Source organism: Coregonus clupeaformis, chromosome 31, assembly GCF_020615455.1.
Source record: "Coregonus clupeaformis isolate EN_2021a chromosome 31, ASM2061545v1, whole genome shotgun sequence".
In the NCBI taxonomy this organism is placed as follows: Eukaryota; Metazoa; Chordata; class Actinopteri; order Salmoniformes; family Salmonidae; genus Coregonus; species Coregonus clupeaformis.
Genome location: NC_059222.1, coordinates 45,893,124 through 45,913,568, shown reverse-complemented (window position 1 = coordinate 45,913,568; position 20,445 = coordinate 45,893,124). Strand labels below are relative to the sequence as shown.

Sequence of the window (20,445 nt, the reverse complement as noted above, 5' to 3'; positions counted from 1 at the left end):
GCTCCAGAGTCCAATGGCGGCGAGTTTTACACCACTCCAGCCGACGCTTGGCATTGCCCATAGTGATCTTAGGCTTGTGTGTTGCTGCTCGGCCATGGAAACCCATTTCATGAAGCTCCCGACGAACAGTTCTTGTGCTGATGTTGCTTCCAGAGTCAGTTTGGAACTAGTGAGTGTTGCAACCGAGGACAGACGATTTTTACGTGATACGCACCTCAGTGGTCCCGTTCTGTGAGCTTGTGTGGCCTACCACTTCGCGGCTGAGCCGTTGTTGCTCCTAGACGTTTCCACTTCACAATAACAGCACTTACAGTTGACCGGGGCAGCTCTAGCAGGGCAGTACTTTGATGAACTGACTTCTTGGAAAGGTGGCATCCTATGATGGTGCCACGTTGAAAGTCACTGAGCTCTTCAGTACGGGCCATTCTACTGCCAATGTTTGTCTATGGAGATTGCATGACGGTGTGCTCAATTATATACACCTGTCAGCAACGGGTGTGGCTGAAATAGCCGAATCCACTAATTTGAAGGGGTGTTCACATACTGTTGTAGATATAGTGTATGTGAAATGAGCCCGGGCAAAGTGTGTATGTATTTTCAATCTCCTGACGCATTGCACGTAGCCGAACATACCCAAACATTGTCAACCGAACCACATTTCCTCGCAATCAGCTGGAAGTGCTTGCGTCTTACTACAACAACAACAAAACATCGGCAACGTTCGGTCTGTGGTTCGGATACGCTTGGCCATTGTTTACATATTGTGCAAAGTGTTTACGTTGCATGCGAATTGAGTCAGTATCGAAACTACAAACCGACAGAACCATATACAGACCAGCGTACTGAAAGTCAGGCTAAAAACACTTCCACGTGGACAACAGGTAAAGTAAGTCCAAATGAAGCTTATTCAACATTCTGACCTGTAATGGGACAGTTGGGAAATGTTGAGCCCACATGTTAGAGACGAGAGAGTAATGCAGTCATCGACTCATGAGGTGAGTCCCAAATGGCACCATATTCCCATAGGGCTCTGGTCAAAAGTAGTGCACTATATAGTGAATAGGGGTACCATTTAGGACGCATAGCCTACATGGTGTTAGTAACTCACTTGTAAAGAACACTTGGGACATCAATGGCACAGCGGAAACCTTTGTCAGTCTGTTCTATGGCGTGGCTGTCACAGAACTCCTGTTCTTCCTCAAACTGTTCACTTGCTAATCGAAACAACAAAATGTATTTGTGAGATTGGCAAGAAGATTTTGGCATTCCATTGTAGGTGCAGGGACAAATGAGATAGGAGATAGCTACATTTAGAGGAGACAAGCATCCCCACAACACATTGTGGTGGTCAATTGGTCAGCTATAGCTATCTAGGTCTCAGTAGAATAAAGTCAATGATCTGGTAGTACAGTATTGTAGCTATCTTTCTTATCTAGCTAGCTAGCTATAGTTGGCTGGGGTTGTAAGGAGCTAGCACCACTGAGGTATAATGGCTAGCACTGAGGACCTAGCTACCTGGTGGTCCCACGTAGGAAGAGTCCTCCTCTTCCGCCTCTTCATACTGGTCTTCTTTGATGGTATTTCTTCTGTATATTCTTCCACTTATGTTGATCAATGATGGACGTAAGATTTCCATTGTAGCAGTTACCTTGAATAGTAAATAAAACGATATAAACTGTAGTGAATAGTAGCTGTCAGCTACGTGTAGGCGCTTAGGCTGTTTTGCGACATACGGCAGTTTGAAGTAAAGTGACCAGCTGATTCCGTAGTCGCTGATCTCTAAACAGCAGGGATAGACAGTCAACAAGTTAACGATGCGCCAATATCAACATTTTATTTATATATCGCCTAACCGTAAAGCGGGGTTATTGTTGGGATAGCTAACCAGAAACAGAAACAAAAGTGAGCCTGCTGTCCTCTCCATCACCAGTGGTAGGTTTAGCACTTCAATAATAATCTTATGTCTGATTTATTATGCGGAAAGTTTGCATTAGTATTAAATGCGCTATGCTTCATGTAGCTAGCTACCTTTGTCAGTTTATAATACATAACGTTGTTAGCCTTGTGTTGTTAGCCAACGTTAGCTAGCTAGCCATGCTAATGTATTGCTAAAGATTTGTATAACTTGTTCTATCTGTGCTAATGCTGCACAGCAAGCTACATTTAATTTGAAGAAATATTGCTACTCATTTGGGACTGTATTTATCCGCAATACACGACTCTGAACTTGGTGATCATGATTTGTCGTTATGTTCCTCTTCCTCAGTTGGAATGGCAGCCTCCTCCTCATCCTCCTCTGCCGGAGGGGTTAGTGGGAGCTCCGTGACTGGCTCTGGATTCAGCGCTTCAGAACTCATCCCCCCGCGTAAGGTCCTCTACACTTATCCCAAAGGAGCCGGGGAGATGATGGAAGGTAGGCTTTTATATTGGTTCAGAACGTTGCAAGAGACAGAACGTTGATGAGGATTCTTTGGAATTGTAGAAAACCTTGTCTGTTCTGTACATTCTACCTGCAACATTCTGAACGTGTTCTTGGCTCTGATTACAATAGTATTCTGCTCATATCCCATACACAGTGATGCTGTGTGTTTCAGCTAGATTCATGCTTCTGTCTGTCTGGTTAGCTAATGTACATGTATGTGGTTCTTTAATACAAGCCCCTTCTGTACGTCTGCCTAGCCACACTTCTCTTACAACTATTCTATCTGGCTTCAAGTCAAGTGTAGCTTGTCCCAATTTTACCCAGAAGATAAACAATGTGTCCCTGGAACTTTTTCACTGTTCCCTTAAAAACCTAGCTACCATGCGTCATAGTTGGATCTTCCTCCAGCAGGACGTGCGCTTCTAACAACGACAGGCAATGCTCTGCCCCAACAAGCATTGCCAGTGTGCCCCACTCAATCTGGCTTCAAGTCAAATGTAGTTAGTGATCCTTTGAATCATAGTTGGATCTTCATCCAACAGGACGTGCGTGGGTACCAGCAAGTAGTCAGTGCTCTGCCAATGGGTCAGCCCACAACACCCAGCACCAGTTTGTCACATCACACAAGAGGATCTGTTTGTTTGAACCCAAAGGGCCATCTGGCTCCTTGCCCCTGCTTTGTGCGTACCAAATGACACCCTATTTCCTGCGTTGTGCACTACTTTTGACCAGAGCCTTATGGGCCAAAGTAGTACGCTATGTTGGGATAGGGTGCCCCTCCTTTGTTACCTCATAGACCCCAAATCAAACACGCTGTACTAATTAATGTGTTAGTTTGGATCGTTGTGCTGGAAAGCACTGGGGCGGCAGGTAGCTTAGTGGTTAAGAGCGTTGTGCCAGTAACCGAAAGGTCGCTGGTTCTAATCCCCGAGCCGACTAGGTGAAAAATCTGTTGATGTGCCCTTGAGCAAGGCACTTAACCCTAATTGCTCCTGTAAGTCGCTCTGGATAAGAGCGTCTGCTAAATGACTAAAAATATAAAATGTAAAAATGTGTTCAGAGATCTAAGTGGGACAGCAGTGAAGCTGGTGGCCAGGGTTGGGGTTCTACTCCTCTTTGTTTTGGGGGCCCTGTCCCTAATGGCACCCTGTTCCCTACACCAGGGATCGTCAACTAGATTTCAGACGGGGGACGATTTTTGTTTTTACTTGAGTGGAAGGTCGGGGGGGAGCCTGAATATAATTACAAATCATTTGTAAGACTGCAAATTGACCGCAAGAAGCCCAAACAGATATAATATTTGACTAAAACATTTCAAACCTTGCTTACATTTATACTGTATATGATCAGATGTGTCTCTAATTTATGCATAAGAATACTTTAACAGAACAAAATTCACCTGCAGCTGATTTCCTGGTGTTTTTAGTCTTTTGGCCATCAATGAAAATTCACCAAATAATAAAATCACCTGCGGGCCAAATTTGGTCCGTGGGCCGCCAGTTGGAGAACCTAGCCCCACATAGGGCCCTGATATCATATGGCCATGGTCAACAGTAGTGCCCTATCTAGGAAATAAGGTGCCATTTTGTGTTCTAGTTGATTATCTGGGGTAGTCTTTGTTTCCAGTTTTAAACTTTTCAATCCTAGAAACTGAATGGTGGCACATGTTGGCATTATGTCAGGAGTTAAATCATGTTTTAGCTAACTCCTGTACTTACTCAGTAATTACGCCCGGCGGATTAGGTATTAAATAGTCGGTACCACAATACATTATATAATAGATCTATAGCCTAATAGTTTATAGATCGTGTGTGAGTAAAAAGACACATTTCTGTTCTTCTTCTTTAGCCTATTTAAGGGCTAACTTGTGTTGACTACTACTACAGCATTTTGTAAATGTGATAGTTCATGAAAGCGTAACAGTAGTTGATGTGATATTGAACATGGACTCTGTGTCTTCAGATGGCTCAGACAGATTTCTGTGTGAGTCTGTATTCAGCTACCAGGTGGCATCAACACTGAAACAGGTGAAGCATGGTAAGTCCATCTCTCTTAATTCAATTATTTTATTGCAATTGTCTTTTGAAAAATACCTACGGCTGTGTGTCCCAAATAGCACCCTATTCCCTATATATAGTGAACTACATTCGACCAGCGCCCTATGGGCCTGGTCAAAAGTAGTCCACTGTATAGGGAATAGGGTGCTATTTGGGATGCATTTGTTGTTTAGGGAAATGTACTCTGGTAAGGGATACAAAATACGCAATACTTGATATAACAGCATATTTCACTGATTTTGTTTTTAGATCAACAGGTATCTAGAATGGAGAAACTGGCCAGTTTGGTTGAAGAGCTGGAAGCAGATGAGTGGCGTTACAAACCAATCGAACAGCTTTTGGGATTTACTCCGTCTTAAAGTTTAAATAAAGACCTGCTCAGTAGCCACTAGCTAGTTACCACTGGAGGAACGTATTGGCTGCAGAAGACTACTTTATTTCCAACACATTTGTTTATTGTCATTTATTTGTCATTCTCACAGGGAAGGATGTTCCTGCCTGGCATTCTCTGTTACATTAGAAATTGGCCAATGTTTAGCTCTGGTCCAGGTCGTGGTTAGTGCTAGCACTGGACCAGAGCTGGCCAATGTTTAGCTCTGGTCCAGGTCGTGGTTAGTGCTGGCACTGGACCAGAGCTAGCCAATGTTTAGCTCTGGTCCAGGTCGTGGTTAGTGCTGGCACTGGACCAGAGCTAGCCAATGTTGTGACCTAAAAACCTTTATCACAGCTATTCATTATTCATTGAGTAATTAATCATGCCATAGTGGGAAAATTAATGATTTTAAGATGGAATCATCTTTGTATGTATTAAAATGAAAGCATGACGTACTTACTTTGTACTTGGGTTACCATTTATTAAATATTTAAATTAAAATATACATAATCATTTGTATTGAAGTTATTTACCATTTATAGCCTGTAATGCAATTATTGCAATGGATTATTTATCACCCAGTTGAAAACAATAGAACCAGGCTAATTGTATTACTCCACTGTAAATACCACGGTCAATGGGAATCCAGGGCGACCCAGTAACATCCTGCAGCAACAGCCAAGGGTTGATATTCCACACACACTCTAAAGTGTGAACAGGCTGATGTTCTGAATGACAGTACTAGTATATCAATGGGTCTATGCCCTCACAGCTGCTCTCAATAAGCACACACACACACACACACACACACATACACACATTCACACACACACACATACACACATTCACACACACACACATACACACACACACACACACACACACACACACAATAACATCAGTCAGTCAGTCAGTCAGTCACCAAAAGACAGGGGAAAGAACAAATAGGTTTTGTTAATTAAAATCACCACCATTCTTGGGTCAGTGGCTATCTACACTACCAGGCTGTAGATGTTCTGTCTACACTACCGGGGCTGTAGATGTTCTGTCTACACTACCGGGGCTGTAGATGTTCTGTCTACACTACCGGGGCTGTAGATGTTCTGTCTAGACTACCGGGGCTGTAGATGTTCTGTCTACAGTCCCGGGGCTGTAGATGTTCTGTCTAGACTACCGGGGCTGTAGATGTTCTGTCTAGACTACCAGGCTGTAGATGTTCTGTCTACACTACCGGGGCTGTAGATGTTCTGTCTACACTACCGGGGCTGTAGATGTTCTGTCTAGACTACCGGGGATGTAGATGTTCTGTCTACACTACCGGGGCTGTAGATGTTCTGTCTACACTACCGGGGCTGTAGATGTTCTGTCTAGACTACCGGGGATGTAGATGTTCTGTCTACACTACCGGGGCTGTAGATGTTCTGTCTAGACTACCGGGGCTGTAGATGTTCTGTCTACACTACCGGGGCTGTAGATGTTCTGTCTACACTACCGGGGCTGTAGATGTTCTGTCTACACTACCGGGGCTGTAGATGTTCTGTCTACACTACCGGGGCTGTAGATGTTCTGTCTACACTACCGGGGCTGTAGATGTTCTGTCTACACTACCGGGGCTGTAGATGTTCTGTCTACACTACCGGGGCTGTAGATGTTCTGTCTAGACTACCGGGGCTGTAGATGTTCTGTCTACAGTCGTGGTCAAAAGTTTTGAGAATAACACAAATATAAATTTTCACAAAGTCTGCTGCCTCAGTTTTGATGATGGCAATTTGCATATACTCCAGAATGTCATGAAGAGTGATCAGATGAATTGCAATTAATTGCAAAGTCCCTCTTTGCCATGAAAATGAACTTAATCCCAAAAAAACATTTCCACTGCATTTCAGCCCTGCCACAAAAGGACCAGCTGCCATCATGTCAGTGGTTCTCTCGTTAACACAGGTGAGACTGTTGACGAGGACAAGGCTGTAGATCACTCTGTTATGCTGATTGAGTTAGAAAAGCAGACTGGAAGCTTTAAAAGGAGGAAACACGTGCTGTCATCATTGCTTTGCACAAAAAGGGCTTCACAGGCAACGATATTTCTGCTAGTAAGATTGTGGTCCTCTGTAGCTCAGCTGGTAGAGCACGGCGCTTGTAACGCCAAGGTAGTGGGTTCGATCCCCGGGACCACCCATACACAAAAATGTATGCACGCATGACTGTAAGTCGCTTTTGATAAAAGCGTCTGCTAAATGGCATATTATTATTATTATTGCACCTAAATCAACCATTTATCGGATCATCAAGAACTTCAAGGAGAGAGGTTCAATTGTTGTGTAGAAGGCGTCAGGGCGCCCAAGAAAGTCCAGCAAGCGCCAGGACCGTCTCCTAAAGTTGATTCAGCTGTGGGATCGGGGCACCACCAGTGCAGAGCTTGCTCAGGAATGGCAGCAGGCAGGTGTGAGTGCATCTGCACGCACAGTGAGGCAAAGACTTTTGGAGGATGGCCTGGTGTCAAGAAGGTCAGCAAAGAAGCCACTTCTCTCCAGGAAAAACATCAGGGACAGACTGATATTCTGCAAAAGGTACAGGGATTGGACCGCTGAGGACTGGGGTAAAGTCATTTTCTCTGATGAATCCCCTTTCCGATTGTTTGGGGCATCCGGAAAACACCTTGTCCGGAGAAAACAAGGTGAGCGCTACCATCAGTCCTGTGTCATGCCAACAGTAAAGCATCCTGAGACCATTCATGTGTGGGGTTGCTTCTCAGCCAAGGGAGTGGGCTCACTCACAATTTTGCCTAAGAACACAGCCATGAATAAAGAATGGTACCAACACATCCTCCGAGAGCAACTTCTCTCAACCATCCAAGAACAGTTTGGTGACGACCAATGCCTTTTCCAGCACAGCTATTCTGCACTATAGCCTATTTATTGCCTTACCTCCATAACTTGCTACATTTGCACACACTGTATATATATTTTCTGTTGTATTTCTGACTTTATGTTTTTTTTTACCCCATATGTAACTCTGTGTTGTTGTTGTTTTTGTTGCACTACTTTGCTTTGTCTTGGCCAGGTCGCAGTTGTAAATGAGAACCTGTTCTCAACTGGCTTACCTGGTTAAATAAAGGTGAAATAAAAAAATAAAAAAAATGATGGAGCACCTTGCCATAAGGCAAAGGTGATAACTAAGTGGCTCGGGGAACAAAACATCAACATTTTGGGTCCATGGCCAGGAAACTCCCCAGACCTTAATCCCATTGAGAACTTGTGGTTGATCCTCAAGAGGCGGGTGGACAAACAAAAACCCACAAATTCTAACAAACTCCAAGCATTGAATATGCAAGAATGGGCTGCCATCAGTCAGGATGTGGCCCAGAAGTTAATTGACAGCATGCCAGGGCGGATTGCAGAGGTCTTGAAAAAGAAGGGTCAACACTGCAAATATTGACTCTTTGCATAAACTTCATGTAATTGTCAATAAAAGCCTTTGACACTTATGGAATGCTTGTAATTATACTTCAGTATACCATAGTAACAGCTGACAAAAATATCTCATAACACTGAAGCAGCGAACTTTGTGAAGACCAATACTTGTGTCATTCTCAAAACTTTTGACCACGACTGTAGATTACCAGAGGGGTAGATGTTATGTCTACATTACCAGGGGGGTAGATGTTCTGTCTACATTACCAGGGGTGTAGATGTTCTGTCTAAACTACCATGGCTGTAGTTGTTCTGTCTACATTACCAGGGGTGTAGATGTTCTGTCTACATTACCAGGGGGGTAGATGTTCTGTCTAAACTACCATGGCTGTAGTTGTTCTGTCTACATTACCAGGGGTGTAGATGTTCTGTCTACATTACCAGGGGGGTAGATGTTCTGTCTAAACTACCAGGGCTGTAGTAGTTCTGTCTACATTACCAGGGGTGTAAATGTTCTGTCTACATTACCAGGGGGGTAGATGTTCTGTCTAAACTACCATGGCTGTAGTTGTTCTGTCTACATTACCAGGGGTGTAGATGTTCTGTCTACATTACCAGGGGGGTAGATGTTCTGTCTAAACTACCATGGCTGTAGTTGTTCTGTCTACATTACCAGGGGTGTAGATGTTCTGTCTACATTACCAGGGGGGTAGATGTTCTGTCTAAACTACCAGGGCTGTAGTTGTTCTGTCTACATTACCAGGGGGGTAGATGTTCTGTCTACATTACCAGGGGTGTAGATGTTCTGTCTACATTACCAGGGGGGTAGATGTTCTGTCTACATTACCAGGGGTGTAGATGTTCTGTCTACATTACCAGGGGGGTAGATGTTCTGTCTACATTACCAGGGGGGTAGATGTTCTGTCTAAACTACCATGGCTGTAGTTGTTCTGTCTACATTACCAGGGGGGTAGATGTTCTGTCTACATTACCAGGGGGGTAGATGTTCTGTCTAAACTACCATGGCTGTAGTTGTTCTGTCTACATTACCAGGGGGGTAGATGTTCTGTCTACATTACCAGGGGGTAGATGTTCTGTCTAAACTACCATGGCTGTAGTTGTTCTGTCTACATTACCAGGGGGGTAGATGTTCTGTCTACATTACCAGGGGGGTAGATGTTCTGTCTACACTACCATGGCTGTAGTTGTTCTGTCTACATTACCAGGGCTGTAGTTGTTCTGTCTACATTACCAGGGGGGTAGATGTTCTGTCTACATTACCAGGGGGGTAGATGTTCTGTCTAAACTACCATGGCTGTAGTTGTTCTGTCTACATTACCAGGGGGGTAGATGTTCTGTCTACATTACCAGGGGGGTAGATGTTCTGTCTAAACTACCGTGGCTGTAGTTGTTTAGCTCGGCAGCCTCTTACATCCCTGTGCTATGATCTATTATTAAGGGATATATTATGCATGGATACAGTATATTATGCAGATTTATATTTAAGTGCATTGTGTGCCTGCACTTTATTTTCTTTCAGTTTCTCCTCTTTGCCTTGTCGAGTAGAGTCCAAGGACAGACTATTGTTTACCAGGGATCTGGTCTGTACAGTCCAGGGACAGACTATTGTTTACCAGGGATCTGGTCTGTACAGTCCAGGGACAGACTATTGTTTACCAGGGATCTGGTCTGTACAGTCCAGGGACAGACTATTGTTTACCAGGGATCTGGTCTGTACAGTCCAGGGACAGACTATTGTTTACCAGGGATCTGGTCTGTACAGTCCAGGGACAGACTATTGTTTACCAGGGATCTGGTCAGTACAGTCCAGGGACAGACTATTGTTTACCAGGGATCTGGTCAGTACAGTCCAGGGACAGACTATTGTTTACCAGGGATCTGGTCTGTACAGTCCAGGGACAGACTATTGTTTACCAGGGATCTGGTCTGTACAGTCCAGGGACAGACTATTGTTTACCAGGGATCTGGTCTGTACAGTCCAGGGACAGACTATTGTTTACCAGGGGTCTTGTAAGTACAGTCCAGGGACAGACTATTGTTTACCAGGGATCTGGTCAGTACAGTCCAGGGACAGACTATTGTTTACCAGGGATCTGGTCTGTACAGTCCAGGGACAGACTATTGTTTACCAGGGATCTGGTCAGTACAGTCCAGGGACAGACTATTGTTTACTAGGGGTCTGATCAGAAGGGTGCAACGTTACAGGATATTCAGATAGAAAGGTATTGTCGAACATATATGTTGTCTGTATTGTCCAGTAGAATAGAGAATCTTAAAATGTCAGCTCTATTCTAATGGCGTTTCTATCTGCAATGTTCCTCCACAATGTTTGCCTACTGAGCGTGGCCTTGGCAGAGATCCAGTCTCTTTGACCCTGGTCTTTTTTAATCTAAAGTCAGGAAATGTGCGGTACTTTGTGACTCCACCAATGAATGAATGTTTTCCAGTTGAATGAGCAGTGGGGAAGCTCAGTGGTTGGTTGACTGTACAGAATGTACTGTCCTAGTTAACAGACTGGGTTTTTTCTTCATCTTTTTTTTCATAAAAGGGTGTAACTAACCGAGAGGAACACCTCTGGGTCCTAAAGTTAGTCCAGTTAAAACTTGTTTTTAACCAAGCTCCTGTTTCTTTACACTTTGTGACTCTTTTGTGTAAGTCAGTAGATTTGTATTTTACAAAGTCAATATTGAACATCACAATCATGAAATCATATCATAAAAGTTATTTCAAACAATCAACTTGCCTCTACTGATTTCGGTAGCCTATCTACATGCCTGATCAGATAGAGACAAAGGGTGTTGAAGGTGTAGCCTTCAATCATTTTATGACAGCAGATTGTGTGCCTTGCTGCACGTGTGTTGTCTAGCAGTTCAATCTCCTTGACTAGTACAGTCCGTCCATCTCTCCTCATGTGTTGTTACACTGCATATGTGATAGCTGGCTGCCATCCAAAAACGTTGTTTTTGTCTCTCTCCAGCAGACCACAAAAGCCTGGTAGAGAATGTGTTCTCCAACCAGCAGTAAGGCCTGATACGGAACAGAGTAGTTTACCAGCCAATCACTATATTTTGCCAATTTTTGGAACAATAGAAAGTTACTTTACTGAGCTGATGAAACACAAGTTAAGTTAGTTACTAATCAGTAGGTCTATTTGTCAGTCCAATAGTTTATGATTTTTCATACTTTGTTTTCAAGTAGCATGTATAGTGTAAATGTGGAGGATGTCAGAAGTACTTGAAACATATGACTAAGGCCTAATGGGGTTTAGATGGTAGCCATAGTGGTGCTATGCTTGTTGTAAATTTAATTGCAGTTGTCTTGTTTGATAGAAAGAATTGTGCAGCCATGTTTGTAGACTTGTCAAAAGCTTTTGATACTGTAGACCGATAGGGTTAGGGTTAGGGTTGGGTACTGGTACTGTAGACCGATAGGGTTAGGGTTAGGGTTGGGTACTGGTACTGTAGACCGATAGGGTTAGGGTTAGGGTTGGGTACTGGTACTGTAGACCGATAGGGTTAGGGTTAGGGTTGGGTACTGGTACTGTAGACCGATAGGGTTAGGGTTAGGGTTGGGTACTGGTACTGTAGACCGATAGGGTTAGGGTTGGGTACTGGTACTGTAGACCGATAGGGTTAGGGTTAGGGTTGGGTACTGGTACTGTAGACCGATAGGGTTAGGGTTAGGGTTGGGTACTGATACTGTAGACCGATAGGGTTAGGGTTAGGGTTGGGTACTGGTACTGTAGACCGATAGGGTTAGGGGTTAGGGTTGGGTACTGGTACTGTAGACCGATAGGGTTAGGGTTAGGGTTGGGTACTGGTACTGTAGACCGATAGGGTTAGGGTTAGGGTTGGGTACTGGTACTGTAGACCGATAGGGTTAGGGTTGGGGTTGGGTACTGGTACTGTAGACCGATAGGGTTAGGGTTAGGGTTGGGTACTGATACTGTAGACCGATAGGGTTAGGGTTAGGGTTGGGTACTGGTACTGTAGACCGATAGGGTTAGGGTTAGGGTTGGGTACTGGTACTGTAGACCGATAGGGTTAGGGTTAGGGTTGGGTACTGGTACTGTAGACCGATAGGGTTAGGGTTAGGGTTGGGTACTGGTACTGTAGACCGATAGGGCTAGGGTTGGGTACTGGTACTGTAGACCGATAGGGTTAGGGTTGGGTACTGATACTGTAGACCGATAGGGTTAGGGCTAGGGTTGGGTACTGGTACTGTAGACCGTTAGGGTTAGGGTTGGGTACTGGTACTGTAGACCGATAGGGTTAGGGCTAGGGTTGGGTACTGGTACTGTAGACCGATAGGGTTAGGGCTAGGGTTGGGTACTGGTACTGTAGACCGATAGGGTTAGGGTTAGGGTTGGGTACTGGTACTGTAGACCGATAGGGTTAGGGTTAGGGTTGGGTACTGGTACTGTAGACCGATAGGGTTAGGGCTAGGGTTGGGTACTGGTACTGTAGACCGATAGGGTTAGGGCTAGGGTTGGGTACTGGTACTGTAGACCGATAGGGTTAGGGTTAGGGTTAGGGTTGGGTACTGGTACTGTAGACCGATAGGGTTAGGGTTAGGGTTGGGTACTGGTACTGTAGACCGATAGGGTTAGGGTTAGGGTTGGGTACTGGTACTGTAGACCGATAGGGTTAGGGCTAGGGTTGGGTACTGGTACTGTAGACCGATAGGGTTAGGGCTAGGGTTGGGTACTGGTACTGTAGACCGATAGGGTTAGGGTTAGGGTTGGGTACTGATACTGTAGACCGATAGGGTTAGGGTTAGGGTTGGGTACTGGTACTGTAGACCGATAGGGTTAGGGTTAGGGTTGGGTACTGGTACTGTAGACCGATAGGGTTAGGGTTAGGGTTAGGGTTGGGTACTGGTACTGTAGACCGATAGGGTTAGGGTTAGGGTTGGGTACTGGTACTGTAGACCATGTTATTCTGTTGGATAAGCTGTCCTAGATAGGGTTGGGTACTGATGCTGTAGACCATGTTATTCTGTTGGATAAGCTGTCCTCGATAGGGTTGGGTACTGATGCTTGCCAATGACTTCATAATTATCTCAATGACAGAGCTCAGGCCATCAGGGTACAGTGAGGGGAAAAAAGTATTTGATCCCCTGCTGATTTTGTACGTTTGCCCACTGACAAAGAAATGATCATTCTATAATTTTAATGGTAGGTTTATTTGAACAGTGAGAGACAGAATAACAACAACAAAATCCAGAAAAACGCATGTCAAAATTTTTTGAAATTGATTTGCATTTTAATGAGGGAAATAAGTATTTGACCCCCTCTCAATCAGAAAGATTTCTGGCTCCCAGGTGTCTTTTATACAGGTAACGAGCTGAGATTAGGAGCACACTCTTAAAGGGAGTGCTCCTAATCTCAGCTTGTTACCTGTATAAAAGACACCTGTCCACAGAAGCAATCAATCAATCAGATTCCAAACTCTCCACCATGGCCAAGACCAAAGAGCTCTCCAAGGATGTCAGGGACAAGATTGTAGACCTACACAAGGCTGGAATGGGTTACAAGACCATCGCCAAGCAGCTTGGTGAGAAGGTGACAACAGTTGGTGTGATTATTCGCAAATGGAATAATTCCCTCGGCCTGGGGCTCCATGCAAGATCTCACCTTGTGGAGTTGCAATGATCATGAGAACGGTGAGGAATCAGCCCAGAACTACACGGGAGGATCTTGTCAATGATCTCAAGGCAGCTGGGACCATAGTCACCAAGAAAACAATTGGTAACACACTACGCCATGAAGGACTGAAATCCTGCAGAGCCCGCAAGGTCCCCCTGCTCAAGAAAGCACATATACAGGCCCGTCTGAAGTTTGCCAATGAACATCGTGGTGCTCTGTAGCTCAATTGGTAGAGCATGGCGCTTGTAACGCCAGGGTAGTGGGTTCGATCCCCGGGACCACCCATACGCAAAAATGTATGCACACATGACTGTAAGTCAGGATAAAAGCGTCTGCTAAATGGCATATTATATTATTATTATATAACATCTGAATGATTCAGAGGAGAACTGGGTGAAAGTGTTGTGGTCAGATGAGACCAAAATGGAGCTCTTTGGCATCAACTCAACTCGCCGTGTTTGGAGGTGGAGGAATGCTGCCTAAGACCCCAAGAACACCATCCCCACCGTCAAACATGGAGGTGGAAACATTATGCTTTGGGGGGTTTTTTCTGCTAAGGGGACAGGACAACTTCACCGCATCAAAGGGACGATGGACAGGGCCATGTACCGTCAAATCTTGGGTGAGAACCTCCTTCCCTCAGCCAGGGCATTGAAAATGGTTCGTGGATGGGTATTCCAGCATGACAATGACCCAAAACACACGGCCAAGGCAACAAAGGAGTGGCTCAAGAAGAAGCACATTAAGGTCCTGTAGTGGCCTAGCCAGTCTCCAGACCTTAATCCCATGGAAAATCTGTGGAGGGAGCTGAAGGTCAGAGTTACCAAACGTCAGCCTCGAAACCTTAATGACTTGGAGAAGATCTGCAAAGAGGGGTGGAACAGAATCCCTCCTGAGATGTGTGCAAACCTGGTGGCCAACTACAAGAAACGTCTGACCTCTGTGATTGCCAACAAGGGTTTTGCCACCAAGTACTAAGTCATGTTTTGCAGAGGGGTCAAATACTTATTTCCCTCATTAAAATGCAAATCAATATATAACATTTCTGACATGCGTTGTTATTCTGTCTCTCACTGTTCAAATAAACCTACCATTAAAATTATAGACTGATCATGTCTTTGTCAGTGGGCAAACGTACAAAATCAGCAGGGGATCAAATACTTTTTTCCCTCACTGTAGATGGGGTCAAATCTGAGTTCCTTGAGTTACATACTCAGCCCACTACTGTTTACAATCTATATAAATAACATTGATACTGCTGTAAAAAATATAAAAAATAAATAATATTTGTATGCAGACAATAGCGTTGTATTCCATTGCTCCATCAGTTGGCCAAGCCTTTTCAAATCAGAAATCAGATGTGCTAGCACTGCAGAGTTCACTACTGGATCTGAAGTTAGTGCTAAATGCAAAAGAACTACAAATGCATGCTTTTTTTTCTAGGTCCCATAACCCAGATTATTTTAATGAATTTGTAATGACTAGTGTGAACGGTACACAAATTGAACGAGTTCCTTCCAACAAATATCTTGTTATCTGCCTTGATGACAAACTGTAATTAAAATTATTAAAAAAACATGTCACTGAGCTGGTGAAGAAGTTGATGTTCAAGGTTGGTGTCTTTTACAGACCACCCATACGTAAAAATGTATGCACACATGACTGTAAGTCTCTTTGGAGAAAAGCGTCTGCTAAATGGCTTATTATTATTATTACAAAACATGTCTGACTTGTTAATAGGAAGGAAATTGTCCAGGACACTTTTATGTCTATTTTAGATTCTGGGGATATTATCTATAGGCATTCAGCAGCATAGACTAAACCACTAGATGCTGTTTTCCATTGTGCCCTTAGCTTTATTACTGGTGATGGTTCTAGAACTCACCATGGTGTTTTGTATCAAAAAGTGGGTTGGGCATCTTCCTATGTAAGGAGAGAGCAACATTCTCTTGTGTTTATTTACAAAGTACTCATGCAGAAAAGTCCTATGTATCTATCGTCATTAATTACATTTAGACTTACAAATGACCAAACCCGTTCACAGGCTTGGATAACACTGGAGGCCCCTTCGGTCTCCACACAGTTGGGTAAAGCTGCTTTTAGGGGGGGTTTGCTCCCTTTATGTGGAACAAATCACAGAGCTCTCTGAAATGAGATGTTCTAGTCCCCGTTGGTCAGTTCAGAGTAATTATGTTTTTCTTAACATATTTTGTATATTGTATATATGTTTGATGTATTTATGCAGGGCTCATCTGAAAACGAGACTCTAGTCTCAGTACTATGCAACATGGCAGGTAGCCTAGCGGTTAGAGCGTTGGTCCAGTAACCGAAAGGTCGCTGGTTCAAATACCTGAGCCGACAAGGTGAAAAATCAGTCGATGTGCCCTTGAGCAAGGCACTTAACCCACATTTGCGTCAGGGGTGCTGTACTACTATTGCTGACCCTGTAAAACAACACATTTCACTGCACCTATCATACTACTATGGCTGACCCTGTAAAACAACACATTTCACTGCACCTATCATACATCTCTTGCTGACCCTGTAAAACAACACATTTCACTGCACCTATCATACTACTATGGCTGACCCTGTAAAACAACACATTACACTGCACCTATCATACTACTATGGCTGACCCTGTAAAACAACACATTTCACTGCACCTATCATACTACTATGGCTGACCCTGTAAAACAACACATTACACTGCACCTATCATACTACTATGGCTGACCCTGTAAAACAACACATTTCACTTTTCACTGCACCTAATCCAGTGTGTGTGACAATAAAATAAACACAGAACTATGCAAAATGTGTCCCTGCATCCTCCAAACACAAAACCAACAAATTTGTTTACCTGCATTCAGAACATGCTGTTCAGTACATGAAGATAATGTCCTAACCCAATTACCATACTTCCTGAAACAGTTCCTCACACTCATTAGTCATCATGTTATCCTTTTGTGATAACATCAACAACATGATCTAAACAGATAAGGTATTACAGACAGTTCAGCAATGTGTCTGACTTTTATAATGTGATTTGTTGATAAATTATCAGTATACCTGTAAATGCTCTTCCTTGCGATATAAATGGTAACAGAGAATCTTCTATCCTGTGGGAAGTGGAAGATGCAAAGTTACGATATACAGTATGTACTCTTAACAGCAGCTGAGCATAACATTGTAACATTGCATCATACTTGGAGTACACTGAATAACATAAAGAACTGTTACTATAACCAACTCATGAATTGACATAATATAAAGGCAACATAAAAACATATAAAGTCAAGCTATATTATAACCAGAAGTGTGGATTTGTCTGCGGCTCTTTTGTTTGTCTTTGGATAATAGTTTCTATGCCTATTGCTTGTGCTTTGGAAGGGGGGTGGGGCGACATGGGATGACAAAACAACATTTTCGACAGTTCTTTATTGCAAGTAAAATCATAACCATGCGCCACCAAATTGATTACACTGCTGTTGTAAGTTCTTTTTTTTAGGGTATCAGGTAAAATGCATGTTGTGTCTAGAACTATGTCTAGTGTAGTAAGCAGTGGACTATGCCTACTCAGCTGCTACAATGTAATGCGCTTAGCTTGGATCAGATACATTGTTCCAAATCCATGACGTAATGTTACACTTTTTTCTTTGTCAATATATTGCATCCAATTATTTTGGGAAATTGAACAAGTGTATGGAGTTTTAAGATGTTCGGGCTATGTCCGGGCTAGTACTACGTGCAACAAAGACCGTGGCTGGTGTTTTTCCGAGCGAAAATGACATTTGGGGGTCCCAGCCGCCCTCTTTAATTCCTTCCTTCTACCCCATCTGTACAGCCGCGTGTTACCAGGCAAGATAGAACGTCGATGACGTGCCCCTGCCTCTGATTGGCTGAAAAGTGAGAAATGGGCGTGCTCTCCTCCAGTCTGCAGAAGGGCTATTTAAACGGCTTTGTTGTTGCAGAATATCTGCAGAGCTGAGCAGCTGAGTAACGAGAAGCTACACGTAGAAATACAGTCGGCTCGGATTGACTGGGAAGCCTTTGTCCTCCAATCTCAGCAAAAAATAAATTCACTGACTTTAACTGGATTACAACTGAAAGAACATTTCCACGTTAGCAACATATCTTTGTAAGTATCATTACTGTCACTGGCTATCATGTCAATGTATTGTCTCGAGCGTCAACTTTAAACAGGGAATGAAACGATAACGCTAGCTAGCTAGCCAACTGACTTTTCTCGACTCGATCAACGTTTTCTAGAATAGATAACTAGTTATGTCAGTCACTGAATAGCTAGCTGTATTGTTAAGGTTGTCTGAGATGTAAGGTCTAGCTAGTTACTGTAGCTAGCTAGCTATTCTCTTCATTTCAAATTCAGTGTTCTTATCTTTGCCGTTGTTTCTCAACAGAACCTGATCTATGATCCCTGAGACTTGAAAGTTACAAGAAGTTGAACACTTGACCACTGGAAATCATGCCTGCACTTCCTACAACCATGATGGTCCCTGACATAGACTGCTCCAGCTCACCCCCTTCTCCGATGGACGCCACCGCCAGACGGTCGTCATGGGGGAAACTGGTGCAGAAGTTAACCGACTTCAGTGGAGCCGGCAACACCAGCCGTCACAGCATAGACTCCGACTCAGACAATGGCAGCAGGACTGACCTCTCAGACTCCGGTAAATATTTAACAATAGCTCGACCTAGCCTGGTCCCCGGATCTGTTTGTGCTGTCTTGTTGATGATGGGAGTTGGCAACACAGAAACATACAGATCTGGGACCATGCTACTATTGCTAGTTTGACAACTGTTGACAAGGTCGATCTATCTGATGTTCTGTATGACTAAAACCGTCCTCTATCTTCCAGGGTTTGACTTTCCCTCTATCTCCTCATCTGACGACTTCGGCAACGTGTTATACGATGATCTCCTCTCAATGGAGGAGACCCTTCTGAAAGAACTTGTGGACCTAATTGCCTGTAGTTTAAGGGAAGCCAAAGATGGTGCCCTGAGATGTTCCAAACTACTCATCCCTGAGAAGCTTCTAGAGCACATAGGCCAAGAGCTTCTCCACCTGGCAGCCAGCGAGCCCTGCGGCCTGAGGGGGGCTCTCATAGACCTCTGTGTGGAACAGGGGGAGGTGTGCCAGAGTATGGAACAGATCGCTGTGGACCCATACCTCGTCCCTACCTTCCAGCTCACACTGGTGCTGAGGCTCGATTCTGGAGGACTGTGGCCCAAAATCCAAGGGCTTTTCTCCACAAAGTCTCCATCCAGTCCCGTAAAGAGACAGGCGATTAGACTGAGCACAGGCTTCAGAGTGATCAAGAAGAAACTGTACAGCTCTGAAGAGTTGCTCATCGAAGAGTGCTGAAAGAAACCAAAGAGACTTTCTTTAGATATTTTTCCAATAAACCTTGTTGTACCAAGTGTCCTACCTACAACGCTCATCAGAGCCCTAGTAATCAACATTTGGGATTCTAGTCAAATGTATGATTTTCTAGGACATTTTCTTAACTGTTAAGATTACATTGCTATGTACATTTACATTATTTGCGGATTGGTGTCCCAGTGTAGGGGAGCCACAGTAAATGGTACGGGACTAGTTTATAAGCGAACACCAATTGTGCTTAAGAGAATGGAGCGGGGAGCCCACAGTAAATGGTACGGGACTGGTTTATTGTGCTTAAGAGAATGGAGCTAACTCAAACACTGAAAATGAAGTTTCTGGCACTTTTGCAAATTGTAAACCACTAATATCCATTTTATAAAAGATGGGTGGTTTGGTTTTCCATTTTATTGCTAAAAATGTTTACCTGTTTCTATTGAAACCAGACTATGGCAGCTAGCTGTATGGTAATGTATGGGGCCATTTTGAAACTATTGTGGTTATATATATATATATATTTTTTCTTCATGGCAATTCGTTGTACACCATGGTAAGGGGACCAGATTGACATGTTTGGTCAGAGACCAACGTTACTTACCAGCACTTGCTTCTCCGTCTGTAGCGTCCATTCTGTGAACCACAGGTCAGTTTACTTGATTCTTTATTTCCAGTTTAGACCGGTTTGTCCTCCTGCATACTCATCTGTGCATCATTTTATTTGATATTCAAATATCCACACTGTCTTGATACTTTTCATTTAAGGAACTTCAGATAATAAATTATTTTTTACAAAACTCATTGTCGTTGTTGCTTTGACCAAACCTTTCAGAATGTCTTATGAGTGGGTGTAGTGTATTGTGATACCTAGCGCTGAATGAAACTCCACTGTACCTCATTGAGTCAGTCACTATATGTTGTTGCACACTGCTGGCTGCGTTTCACACAGGCAGCAAAATTCAGATCCCCCCCCACTGATTGGGCTTGACTTTTGACCAATTAGATCAGATCTTTGCCAATAATTGTGCAAAAAGATCCAAATTGGGCTGCCAGTGTATTGTGTAAAAGCAGCCAGAATGGGAAAGGCTTATAATCATTAGATTAATTGTAACACGAT

The 20,445-nt window shown here is 43.7% G+C and overlaps 3 protein-coding genes across 3 annotated transcripts in view; 2 read left to right on the top strand and 1 right to left on the bottom strand.

Annotated features, from left to right (window-relative positions):
• Positions 1-1,755, bottom strand: part of ascc1 (activating signal cointegrator 1 complex subunit 1) — a 39,354-nt gene extending 37,599 nt beyond the window's left edge. The window contains exons 1-2 of the mRNA XM_041836062.2: positions 1,516-1,755; positions 1,109-1,214 (exon numbers count right to left, since the gene is read on the bottom strand). Coding sequence (XP_041691996.2) covers positions 1,109-1,214; positions 1,516-1,636 — 227 coding nt within the window. The 5' untranslated portion in view covers positions 1,637-1,755. The remainder of the gene's footprint in view (positions 1-1,108; positions 1,215-1,515) is intronic.
• Positions 1,756-1,838: 83 nt separating this feature from the next.
• Positions 1,839-5,365, top strand: anapc16 (anaphase promoting complex subunit 16). The gene is made up of 4 exons (XM_041836063.2): positions 1,839-1,932; positions 2,267-2,413; positions 4,385-4,459; positions 4,729-5,365. Exons 2-4 carry the CDS (start codon positions 2,272-2,274, stop codon positions 4,836-4,838), a joined length of 327 nt encoding a protein of 108 aa, XP_041691997.1. The 5' UTR covers positions 1,839-1,932; positions 2,267-2,271; the 3' UTR covers positions 4,839-5,365.
• A 12,525-nt stretch (positions 5,366-17,890) lies between these two features.
• ddit4 (DNA-damage-inducible transcript 4) lies at positions 17,891-20,129 on the top strand. The gene is made up of 3 exons (XM_041836061.2): positions 17,891-18,071; positions 18,352-18,621; positions 18,811-20,129. The coding sequence occupies exons 2-3, from the start codon at positions 18,417-18,419 to the stop codon at positions 19,314-19,316; spliced, it is 711 nt and encodes a 236-aa protein (XP_041691995.1). The 5' UTR covers positions 17,891-18,071; positions 18,352-18,416; the 3' UTR covers positions 19,317-20,129.
• The last annotated feature ends 316 nt before the right edge of the window (positions 20,130-20,445 follow it).